The sequence below is a fragment of the Macaca mulatta genome, chromosome 13, assembly GCF_049350105.2.
Source record: "Macaca mulatta isolate MMU2019108-1 chromosome 13, T2T-MMU8v2.0, whole genome shotgun sequence".
In the NCBI taxonomy this organism is placed as follows: Eukaryota; Metazoa; Chordata; class Mammalia; order Primates; family Cercopithecidae; genus Macaca; species Macaca mulatta.
Genome location: NC_133418.1, coordinates 50,155,638 through 50,168,613, shown reverse-complemented (window position 1 = coordinate 50,168,613; position 12,976 = coordinate 50,155,638). Strand labels below are relative to the sequence as shown.

Below are 12,976 nucleotides of genomic sequence, written 5' to 3'. Positions count from 1 at the left end.
AGGAGAACAGGGCACTAAAGGCAAATATCACCCAAAGCACTGCACAGGCTATAAGTCCCAATCAAAAGATTCTTGATTCAGTTTCTGACACAGTTTTATTCTCTTGAGAGGACGCCTTTCTAGATTCAAACACCCAATGGCTCTTTCCATCTTCATCTATGTGACACCGCCAACATAGACCAACCGTTAGTCTACCTGTGACATTCTTTGCTGCCCAAAAGTCACATGACAACAACAAGATAATTGTCATCATACAGGCAATAAAGCTGCTGCTGAGTAACTCATAGAGAAGACAGATGATGAATGAAGGTAGACTGACTTGAAAGAATAAGTGGAAAAATGATACCACTGAATATCTGATTTTTGGATTTTTTTGGTCTATCAGTTGTCTCCTCTTCTGTATCAAATAGTGAAACATCTGCAGTGTCATCATTACTATCCTACTGCTTCATGGCCCAGAATACTTCTAAATAATGGTGATGATACTGAACTTCTTTATCTTGCATGGGAATGTCTTTAGTGTTTTTCCATTAAGAACAATACTAACTCTTGAATTGAAAAAGTATTATGCTAAAGAATAGCTATCTGTTTCTGTTTTATTAGAGTTTTTACAAAACAAAATTGGATGTTGAAGTTTATCAAATGCTTTTTCAGAAGTTAGAGAGATGAACATGATCATGTTTCTTCTCCTTAGATATGTTAACATAGTAAATTATATTAATAGATTTCCTAATATTAAATCATATTTGAATTTTTGGTATATAATTCTTTTAATGTGGCACTGGATTATATTGCCAATACAGGTTGAACATCCCTAATCTAAAAGTCTGAATTTGAAATGTTCCAAATCCAAAATTTTTGAGGGCCAACATGAGGCCATAAGTGGAAAATTCCACATCTGACCTCATGTGATGGGTTACAGTCAAAACTCTGTCTCGTGCACAAAATTATTTTAAAAATATTGTAGGCCGGGCACGGTGGCTCAAGCCTGTAATCCCAGCACTTTGGGAGGCCAAGACAGGCGGATCACGAGGTCAGGAGATCGAGACCAGCCTGGCTAACACGGTGAAACCCCGTCTCTACTAAAAATACAAAAAACTAGCCGGGCGAGGTGGCGGGCGCCTGTAGTCCCAGCTATTTGGGAGGCTGAGGCAGGAGAATGGTGTAAACCTGGGAGGCAGAGCTTGTAGTGAGCTGAGATCCGGCCACTGCACTCCAGCCTGGGTGACACAGCGAGACTCTGTCTCAAAAAAAAAAAAAAAAAAAAATATTGTATAGGCTGGGAATGGTGCTCACGCCTGTAATCCCAGCACTTTGGGAGGCCGAGGCGGGTGGATCCATGAGGTCAGGAGTTTGAGACCAGCCTGACCAAGATGGTGAAACCCTGTCTGTACTAGAAAATACAAAAATTAGCTGGGTGTGGTGGCGGGCACCTTGGGAGACTGAGGCAGGAGAGTCGCTTGAACCCGGGAGGCGGAGGTTGCAGTGAGCCGAGAACGCGCCACTGCATTCTAGCCTGGGTGACAGAGCAAGACTCTGTCTCAAAAAAAAAAAAAAAAAAAAAAAAAGTATAAAACTACTTTCAGATGGTGTATATAAGGTATACATGAAACCAATGAATTTCATGTTTGGACTTGGGTCCCATCCCTAAGTCATTATGTACATGCAAATATTCCAAAATTCAAAAAAATCCAAAGTCTGAAACACTTCTGGTCTCAAGTATTTTGGATAAGAGATTCACAAACTTTTTTTTTTTTTAAGACAAGTCCTCTCTCTGTTGCCTAGGCTGGCGTGCAGTGGCATAATCATGACTTACTGCAACTGCAACCTCTGGGGCTCAGGTGATCCTCCTGCCTTATCCTCCTGAGTAACTGAGACTACAAGTATGCACCACCATGTCTTTTAAAAAACTTTTTTGTAGAGCTGAGGTCTCACTATGTCGCCCAGGCTGGTCTTGAACTCCTGGGCTTATGTGATCCTCCTTCCTTGGTCTCCCAAAGTGCTGGAATTATAGGCATGAGCCACCTCACCAGGCTGGTATATAGGTATTCAAAACTGATATATTTTTAATAGCCTTCCCTTCCAACAAGCCTTGTATGCTAAATATCTTCAATACACCTTTAAAAAATTTTATTTTATTTTAGGTTCTAGGATACGTGTGCAGAATGTGCAGGTTTGTTACATAGGTAAATGTGTGCCATAGTGGTTTGCTGTACCTATCAACCCATCACCTAGGTATTAAGCCCCACATGCATTAGCTATTAGTCCTGATGTTCTCCCTCCTCCTGCCCCCTCAACAGGCCCCAGTGTGTGTTGTTCCCCTCCCTGTGTCCATGTGTTCTCATTGTTCAGCTCCCACTTATGAGTGAGAACATGCGGTCTTTGGTTTTCTGTTCCTGTGTTAGTTTGCTGAGCATGACAGCTTCCAGCTTCCTCCATGTCCCAGCAAATGACGTGACCTCATTCCTTTTTATGGCTGCATAGTATTCCATGGTGTATATGTACCACATTTTTTAAAATCCAGTCTATCACTGATGGGCACATGGGTTGGTTCCAAGTTTTTGCTATCATGAACAGTGCTGCAATAAACACATGAATGCGTGTATCTTTATAATGGAATGATTTATATTCCTTTTGGTATATACCTAGTAATGGGATTGCTGGGTCAAATGGTATTTCTCAGTGTGCCTTCTTGATCACTCTGTACTCTACTCTTTTTTGCCCTAGCATTAAAGTGCCATTCTTAGTTTCATTTAATACATTTTGCTTCAAATTCAACCTTGTCTACAATTGATCATAATTCTCTTTGTTTGGTTTGCCTTTGCCTAGTATACGTTTGCCCACCCTTTTATTTTCAACCTTTCTGAATCATTTTGTTGTAGCTGTGCCTCTTGAAAATGACAGATTTGCTTTGTGATCAAGTCTGTCTGTAAGTTCTAAAAATCATCTGATATGACAGATATGTTTGTTTTTATATTATTTTATGGTATACTCTTTATTTTTATAGCTTTTAGAAAATCACTTTACCGTATATTTTATTTTCATTTTTTCTGTATGTTTGTCTTGTCATGATAAACGCCTATATTTCTGCTTTAGTGACTATCTTTATAACTCTGTGTAATTCCCTTAAGTTAATCTTTAGCAGTATCTATTAATTCACCACTATGGAAACAACAAAATTAGTGTATTTCCTTTTATTACTCTTACTCTCCCTTTACTGCAGCACTAAATTATAGTTTATTATATTATCTTTCTTGGGGTTTACCTTTATACTGTTTAATATGTTATATCTCTATTATTTGTAACCTTGAAGTGATTCCATTTGAATGCCAGCTATTAAGAATGAGAAAATAAGTATTATAGCTAAATTACAATACTCTGAGTCCTAATACCTCATTGTAGATAATATATGATTTAAATAAGTTTTTTATTATGAAAAAGTAAAAGAATTGGGAAGATCTTCACAATAAGGGCATTCTTCTGAAACCCTGTTTTGAGGGGAAATGAATCATTCTGGTTGGAATTATTTATATTAAGGGTGCAATGGATATAAAAGGAATTTTAATATTAATTATGAATCTCCCATCATGACTCCTTATAAAACATTCAGAATTATTTGATTATACTCAAAAATTAAATATGAGAGGATATATTGAGGTATTCATTCTGAGTAAGATTTCCCACATGCTATCTTTCTCCATTTATATTTTAAGCTGCTTCTGCAGATAGAAAATGTCAGATGTCAGTGACAATGGATTTAAGGTCATGTTTTTCCGTAAGTAAAGACTGGATTGTTCTATACATAAGGTAATAGCACTGTTTCAGCAATTTTCTTGAGCTTTTAACTAGGGTTGAACTTACTGTTCAGTTGGAAAGAAATTTTGGCTTTCAACTTTTCCTGAGAAACCAGTGAGGAATCTGATCCTGGTTAAAAACCTATGTGCGATTTTTTTCAAGCCTGACCATAGGCAATTACAAATAATTTACTTGGCAGGCCTCATGGGGGAAAAGCTGCCTTTGCCACACCAGACTTGGTACACAGCCAATGCACTGCATTCTCTGATGGGAGTTGCAGTCAAGGATTCAGAACCCCTGGCTGGTCATGTTCTTGGAATATTTGTATTCCTAGCTCTGGTACTTTCATTTCTAGCTCTCTTCATCTGAGGCCTTGGGCCAAGTCCTCCTTAGGCCCTCTGTCAAGACCTCCTTGTGGGGGAAGGGAGAAGGATGCCTTAAAGACACTTTTCCCTACTCTGAGTCAGTACTCTGTACTTTTCCACTCCTAGCCTTCCCTCCTAGCCCTCCCATCAACCCCAGGGTGCATAAAATTGCCAGAACCTTTTGTTCAGGACTCCTTCAACAGTGAAACTATCCCCATGTCTGCACTTATCCTCAACCAGTGCACAGTTTCATGGAGGAAATGGAAAAGGGGGAGTAGGCACTTTCTCCAGTTTAGATTCTTGCTTATATTATTACTGTAAATAAAGGCTTACCCTTTCATTTGTGGCTTGATTTCGTTAATCAGCTACTATGACAGCTCAGCTCTTTCCCAGCTTAGTTGAGCTTCTGATAAGTCAGTGGTTTCTAGTGTAAAGCTATCTGCCTTTTCTAGTGGAGTGATTAAAAGATTAAGGGATTCAACTAGGTCCAAATGTACCGAGGAGTGCCAGAGGGATAAAACATAGCCACTTGAGGAGTAAAAAAAATCATTTTACCCTTGTTTGGGACATGGGCTCATTTCCTAAGAAACCTTTTATACTGGATATCTTCCATTTGCCCTTCCAGATCATTCTCTACTTTTCTCTACCCTATTTTGTGCCGTAGGAAGGTGATCCCTAGGGACTGATTCAATGAGGTCATTCACACTCTTGCTTCCAGCTGGCTTTGGCCAATGGGAGGCACCAGCAGGAGATCTGCATGTGGGAGGAAAGTGAGGTCAGGGTATTTCATCTCCTGGCTTCCTCCTCACCAGATTGCCACAGGATGGCTGCGTCCTTCTTCTGAAGGCAACGTGATTCTCTGCTTGACCAAACTTTAGTCAGGCTTTTAAACCTTTTCTTAGGCCCATCTGTGCACTTCCTTATAAACTTTAGTTTTAGCAAAGAACCCTGCTAAGTCAGTTTGGCGAGAATCCCCTACTCGTAATGTCTGATCATTCTCAGTATCTGATTGGGTTCCTCATCCTGCACTATCCCCCAGCTGATGTCTGAACACCCTGGCCTGTTTTCAGCAAGAATCCTGTAAGTCAGTTTAGCCAGAATTCCCATTACCCCTGATGTTTCCTCTTAGTTAACTATCCACTGATCCCCATATGCTCCTTGGCTATATATTCCCACTTGCTTGTGCCATATTCAGAATTGAGCCCAGTCTCTCTTCCCCATTGCAACATTCCATTGTCATGGTCCTTATACCCATTGATGGATTTCCAAGGGATCAATGCTATGGTCCCTTTATTTAGGATCATAACAACATACCTATCGTGCTCGTCCTCAATAAGGTCTTTCTTACCATAATTTAACAAGTGTCGTGAATAACTTTTTCTTTAACAAAGGCCAAAGATCCTGTCAGGCAGCCCTCTTCAGACAGTTCCCTCCTCTTCAGTCCTAGAGGTGGTATGCCTATTGCACCATCTAAACTCTGCCCACACCTATGTAAATATTCCCTTCTATATTTCTTTGAAAATTATTTGGTTTGAATGTGCCATCTATCTGTTTCTTCCTAGCAATTTGACTGACTTAACAGCTCCTTATATAAATACTTAATTAAAAAGGAAAATAAAATCTAAAATACTTTTGAAAGTTATAAGCTAAAAGATAACAATAGATTTTAAAAACTACATCGAATACATACATCAATAAGCAAACATATATTAGGATAAAAGTGAAAGTCATGGAAAAAACATTTAGCATGATGCCATGTATGCAGTAAACACTCTGTAATATCTGCTTAATGTTATTAACATATTAGCAAATAGAGTGATTTCTCTGAATTGAGTGTCTGAAAATGACCAACAAATGTCTTGTATATTTGTAATAAGAGGGTTGGTGGTTACTATAGAGGCAATTTCCTAAGGGCAAAACTACCAATGGGAAGTACCTGAGGATTGAGCTCCCTCTCAGAAATCCAGGCTCTTACCACGTGACTTAAGGTGTTGGTATATCACCAGAAGGGAACCATGGTGGTTTTAAATATGTTTACAAATTTTTTTTTTTTTTTTTTTTTTTTTTTTTTTTTTTTTTTGAGACGGAGTCTCGCTTTGTCGCCCAGGCTGGAGTGCAGTGGCCGGATCTCAGCTCACTGCAAGCTCCGCCTCCCGGGTTTACGCCATTCTCCTGCCTCAGCCTCCCGAGTAGCTGGGACTACAGGCGCCCACCACCTCGCCCGGCTAGTTTTTTGTATTTTTAGTAGAGACGGGGTTTCACCATATTAGCCAGGATGGTCTCGATCTCCTGACCTCGTGATCCGCCCGTCTCGGCCTCCCAAAGTGCTGGGATTACAGGCTTGAGCCACCGCGCCCAGCCGTTTACAAATTTTTTGACACACTCCTCCTCAAAGGGTAGTATAAAATTCTTTGGATTTTCTAAATAGACCATCACATCATCTACAAATAGGGACAATTTTATTTCTTCCTGTCCAAGCTGCATGCCTTTTATTTCCTTTTCTTACCTCATTGTGCTGCCTAGGACTTCTAGTACTCTGCGGAGGAGTACTAAGAGCAGACATCTTTGTCTTGTCTCAATCTTAGCAGGAAAGCATTCAGTCTTTCACTATTAAATATGGCATTAGCTGTAGCTTTTATCATGAGTGGATGTTGAACTTTGTCAAATGCTTATTCTACTTCAACTGATATAATCACGTGGTTTTCTTCTTTAGCTTTTTAATATGGTGTACTACTTTGGTTGATTTTCAAATATTGAACCAATTTTGCATCCCTGAAATAAGTTCTACTTGGTTATGGTGTATAATTCCTTTTAATTGCTGAATTCTATTTTTTAATATTTTGTTAAGTTTTTTGTGATCTATGTTCATGAGGGATACTGGTCTTCAGTTTTCTTTTTTTGTACTGTCTTAGTCTATTTTTGGGATAAAAAATAGCCTCATAAAATGAGTTGGGAAGTATTTTCTTCTTTTATATTTTCTGGAAGAGATTATGTAGAATTGATGTTATTTTTCTTTAAATGTTTAGTAGAATTCTTCAATAAAACCATCTGGGTCTGAAGATTTCTTTTTCAGAAATTTAAAAATCATGAATTCAATTTCTTTAATGGTTACAGGGCCATTCAAGCTATCTGTTTCATATTGGGCAACTGTGATAGTTTGTGCTTTTCAAGGAACTGGTCCATTTCATCTAAGTTGTTAGATTTACGTATGTAAAGGTATTTGTAGTATTCTCCTATTATTCTTTGGAATAACAAGGGCCTATAAGACACTCCCCTGTTTCATTCCTGATATTGGTAATTTATATTTTCTTTTTCTATTTTCCTTGTCATTCTTGCCAGAGGTTTGTTAATTTTATTGATCTTTTCAAAGAATCAACTACTTTTCATTAATATTCTCTATTTTATGTTATCAATTTCACTTATTTTTGCTCTTTATTATTTCCTTCCTTTTGCTTGTTTTGAGTTCATTTTGCTTTTCCTTTTCTAGTTTCTTGAGGTGGGAGTTTATATTACTGATTTGACTTTTTTCTTTTCTAACGTAAGCATTTTAGTGCCATAAATTTCCTTCTCAGCACTGCTTTAGCTGCATCCCACAAATTTTGATATTTGTATTTTCATTTACCTTTAGTTCAATGTTGTTGTCTTTTAAAATTTCCCTTGACATATTGCTTTTTGACCAATGGATTATTTAGAAGTGTGTTGTTTAGTTTCCAAGTGTTTGGGGGAATTTTTCTGTTATGTTTCTGTTATAGATTTTTATCTTGATTCATTGTGTCAGAGAACATACTATGTATGATTTCAATTTTTAAAATTTAAGTTTCTTTCCTTCATGGCCCATGGTATGGTCTAGTTTGGCAAATGTTCCATAGGTACTTGAAAAGAATGTGCATTCTGCTTGTTGTTGGGTGGAGTATTATATAAATGTCAATTACATCCTGTTGGCTGATGTTTTTCTGTATCCTTATTGATGTTCTACAATTGTTGAAAGAGGGACACTGAATCTAACTATAATTGTGGATTTATCTATTTCTTCTTTTAGATCAACCAGTTTTTGCTCCACATATTTTATAGTTTCTGCTGTTTAGTGCATACACATTTAGGATTTCTGTATCTTCTTGGTGGATTGACCTTTTCATCACTGTCTAATGTCCCTCTCTGTACCTGGTATTCTTCGATCTGAAATCTGTTTCATCTGATATATTAATAAAGCCACTCCTGCTTTGTTTTGGTTAATGTTTGCGTGATATATCCCTTTCCATTCTTTTACTTTTAGCCTACATTTATTGTGTTTGAAGTTAGTTTCTTTTAGACAGGATATAGTTGGGTCATTTAAAAAATTAACTCTGCCAAGCTCTTTTAATTGATGTTTTTAGGCCACTCACATTTAATGTAACTATTGATATGTTAGCCTGCCAATTTATTTGTTGTTTCCTGCTTGTTCCCTCTGTTTTTAGTTTCTTTGTTTTCTTTTATATACCTTCCAATGGGCTATTGGAATATTTTAAAAATACTCTATTTTGATTTACCTATGGTGTTTCTGAGTGTATTTCTTTGTATAGGTTTTTTAGTGGTGGCCCTAATTATCATATTGTACACAGAAACTTAACAAGAGTCAACTGGTGTCAACATTTTACCAGTTCAAATGAAGTGTAGAAACCTTAGCTCCCTTTATATCACTTTCCCCTCCTTTGTTTATAATATAATTGTCTTAGGTATTTCCTCTACATATATCTCAAACTCCTGGGCTCAAGTGATCCTCTTGCCTCAGCCTCCCAAAGTGCTAAGATTATAGGTGTGAGTCACCATGCTCAGCCTCAAGATTTCATCTTTAACAACAGTTTTTATATGATGTGTCATAATGTAGTTTTCTTCATGTTTCTTATGCATGGCATTCAATGATGGCTTAAATTTGTGGCTTTGGAGTTTCTTATCAAAATTAGAAACATTCTGGCCATTTTTTAAATGTATTTTTTCTGTCCCCTGTTCCTCTCCTTTGCAGACTTTAATTACACATATATTAGATGGCTTGAAGTTGTCCCAGAGCTCAATTATGCTCTATTCATTTAAAAAAATGATTGTTTTCTTTCTGTGTTTCATTTTGGATAGTTTCTATTCCTATGTCTTCATGTTCACTGATCTTTTTTTTTGTAATGTCTAATCTGTCAATAATTCCATCTAGTGTATTTTCCATGCCAGAAATTGTAGTTTTCCTCTCTAAAAGTTTGATTTGGAACTTTTAAAATATCTTCTATATCTCCACTTAGCTTTTTGAACACATGGAACCCAATTATAACAATTGTCTTAATGTCCTCATCTGCTAATTCTAACATTTATGTTACTTCTGTGTCAGTTTTAATAATTTCTTCATAAGTCATAAAATCCTGCTTCTTTGCATGCCTATTTAAGTTTTGATTGAATGCCAGACAGTATGAATTTTACCTTAATGGGTGCTAGATAGTTTTGTATTTCTATAAATATTATTGAGCTTTGTTCTGGGATAGTTAAGTTACCTGGAAACAGTGTGACACTTAGGATCTTGTGTTTATGTTAGGTAGTCTTGAGCAGTACTAAGTCTTGGGCTATTTTATGCCCTACTACTAAGGCAAGATCTTTTTGAGTCCTCTACCCAATGTATCATGAATTATGAGGATTTCCAGCTTGGCTGATAAGAACAGGTACTATTCTAGTTGTGAGTATCAGGCACCATTGTCTCTAGTCTTTTAGGGTGGCTCCTTCTTTGGCCTTGGGTAGTTTCCTCATGCGCATGTATTGATCAGTACTCTGCTGAATACTCAAGGGGGACCCTCTTCAGGTCTTTATAGAGTTCTGTATGTAGCTCTCTCCTTTCCTCTATATAGCTCTTTCTCCTCTAGCTATTAATAACTTGGTCTCCCTTAAGTCCCAGATCCATCTCCTTGACTCGAGGAAACCACTGGCGCCCACCCCTAGGTTCTCCCTCTCTGCATTGTGGTTTGGAAACTTTCTCAAGGCAGTAAGCTGGGACAATTCTTTTCTTTTTTTTTGAGATGGAGTCTTGCTCTGTTGTCCAGGCTGGAGTGCAGTGGCACAATCTCGGCTCACTACAACCTCCGCCTCCCAGGTTCAAGCAATTCTCCCGCCTCAGCCTCCCAAGTAGCTGGGATTACAGGCAGCCGCCATCATGTCTGGCTAATTTTTGTATTTTTGTAGAGGCGGAGTTTCACCATGTTGGCCAGACTGGTCTTGAACTCCTGACCTCAGGTGATCAGCAAGCTGGGACAATTCTAAGTCCCACCTCATTTACTTCCTGTCTCCTGGGGGCTTTGTTCTTTGCTGCGTGATGTCCACTGTTTTGAAAAGTGTTTTTCATAGGTTTTATCCAGTTTTTTTTTATTGTTTTAGGCAGGAGGGTAAATCTGCTTGCAGTTATTCTATATAGGGTGGAACAGTGACTTGCTTCCAACGAACAGAATGTACAGGAAGTGACAACATGTTACTTTTGAGACTAAGACATAAAAGATATTTTGGCTTCTTCATTGGTCTCCCTCTCTTTTGGATCAGTTGTTCTGGGAGAAGCCCACTGCCACAAATTAAGGACATTCACGCAGTCCTTTGAAGAGATCCGAGTAGTCAGGAAATAAGAATTTCTGCCAACAGCTAAGTGAATATGCCATCTTACAACTGGATCCTCCAGCCTCAATCAAGCTTTCAGATGACTGACATCTTGGTTACAACCTCATGAGGGACCCCAAGCCTGATCTACCTAAGCCACTTATGAATTCCTAACTCATAGTTACTATGAGATAATGTTTATTAATTTAGACCACTACATTTTGGGATAATTTGTTACACAGCAATAAATAATGAATAGAGGTACCAAATTATGCTCAAACCGTAGAAAGGATCAGTTGAATTTCTTAAATAATTTTATCCTTTTCCTATCCCCAACCCAGCCTAAGTAACAATGCACAGACAAAATCTCCACACTTAGCACTTGGAGCATTTATACTCAAAACTTTCCCTGTGTGACTTTTGTCAAGAAATAAACCGTGAGTTGTTGTAAGCCTAAGGTTGTGTCAAAGCAACCAGGGTATGTTCTAACTCAGGAAGCATAAAGTAATATATATTATTTTCATTCTTTATAGTATCAACAGAGATGTTATCATTCCACTTCCAATGAGGGAAACTAAGGCATTAATCAAAAAATAGATAGATTCCAGTCATATATTACTTTCATAATTCAGCAATGGATTTATGAAATTTCCTCTTTTGGAAATCTTAAATAAGACTTATATCCGTTTGATAACATATATTAGCAGCAAGGCTACCTCAAGGAAGGAGATGCATAGAACCTCTGGAAGTCTTTCTCATCACTATGATTCTGAATTTTATACAAGGGAGAAAGGGAAGATTGAAATTTTGAAGAGGAGCATAGATAATTGTTTATGTATGAAGGAGCTTTGTAAAAACACTGCCCCTGGCCCAGTGATTGCCTTCCATAACCCTAGGGGACAGTTTCACCTGAGTCTATGTGGAATGTAGAAAAAATATTTTCATGTTTTTGCATAGTTAGGGCTTTCTGAGCAAAGAAAACTGGTACCTGGGTTAAAGGGCAAGTCTTGTAATTTAAAAGATGATTGAATAGCCAGAGACCTCAGAAGAGATTTAGAGGCTTCCCTCCTTGTGTGTTTACATTTCAAAGGGCATAAAAGGAGTCAGTTGTTTACATTTCAAACATCTGTCAATGCCAAGGTTTCTCTCCCTCTCTCTGGAGTGGAAAGGGGCAGCTTGTAGCCTATTTATACTCCCAGATTAATAATTTTGGGGTTTCTCTTCAACAGTGCATACCCCTATATATGCAGGATGTCCTCTGGCTCTCATGGTGTCACTCGGGGGCTACAGTGTGTGGAGAAGTAGTGGGGTTATTGTTCTAAGTATTAATAACTGTGATCTCTATTCCAGAAACCTTACCACTGTATCTCTTTTCAGGATAAAATGAATAAATATAGATATACATACCACAAAAGGGAGGATGCACTCATGCTGATCTTGTACCATGTATAAACTGAACAGGGACATGCGGCTAGGGCCCATCAAACTGCAGGCTAGAGAGAAGAAGTTCTGCAGAGCCTCACAGAGGTTGGCGCAGATGTCACCCCAGGACGGTAGAGCAATGTGCACAATGAGAAGCCGTGGAGGTTGCTGGTCAATCTGAGTGTGAGTGGAGGGCCCTTTACCAGTAGTTCGCCCAGGATGCATGGCAGCAAAACCAGAGGCAGAACTGTAGCCACCAGCTGGATATTGTTTACACCTATAGCGAAGGAAAGAGAAACCACTGGTTTTCAAACTGAATTGTGTGTGCTCTGTTGAAATATAAAACGCAAGTTGAGGGAAACAATCCAGAAAGGAGTCAGATTGGGTACTAAAGCTTGTCCAGGCCATCCTTTTTTTTTTTTTTTTTTGAGACAGAGTCTCCCACTGTCACCAGGCTAGAGTGCAGTGGTACGATCTTGGCTCACTGCAACCTTCGCCTCCCAGGTTCAAGCAATTCTCCTGCTTCAGCTTCCTGAGTAGCTGGGATTACAAGCACGTGCCACCACGCCCAGCTAATTTTTGTATTTTTAGAGATGGGGTTTCACCATGTTGGCCAGGATGGTCTTGATCTCTTGACCTCATGATCCACCTGCCTCAGTCTCCCAAAGTGCTGGGATTACAGGCGTAAGCCACCACACCGGGCCCAAGTCATCCAATTTTAACAGCTCCCAACAGATCTAGATGTCTGCCTATAATGTAAGTCTGAGAATGTTTAGAGATGCTGAGTGGAACTAATAAAAAGT

General features: G+C 38.5%; 1 protein-coding gene and 1 pseudogene across 5 annotated transcripts in view; both read right to left on the bottom strand.

Annotated features, from left to right (window-relative positions):
* Positions 1–12,976, bottom strand: part of M1AP (meiosis 1 associated protein) — a 97,710-nt gene that overhangs the window by 77,529 nt on the left and 7,205 nt on the right. For all 5 annotated transcript variants that reach the window (XR_013402691.1, XM_077959274.1, XM_077959277.1 and 2 more), the window contains exon 2: positions 12,159–12,450. Coding sequence is in view for 4 of the 5 variants with exons in the window: in XM_077959274.1 (XP_077815400.1) it covers positions 12,159–12,398 (240 nt within the window). In the remaining variant the exon portion in view is untranslated. The remainder of the gene's footprint in view (positions 1–12,158; positions 12,451–12,976) is intronic.
* On the bottom strand, positions 62–433 carry LOC106993014 (Golgi apparatus membrane protein TVP23 homolog B pseudogene; annotated as a pseudogene).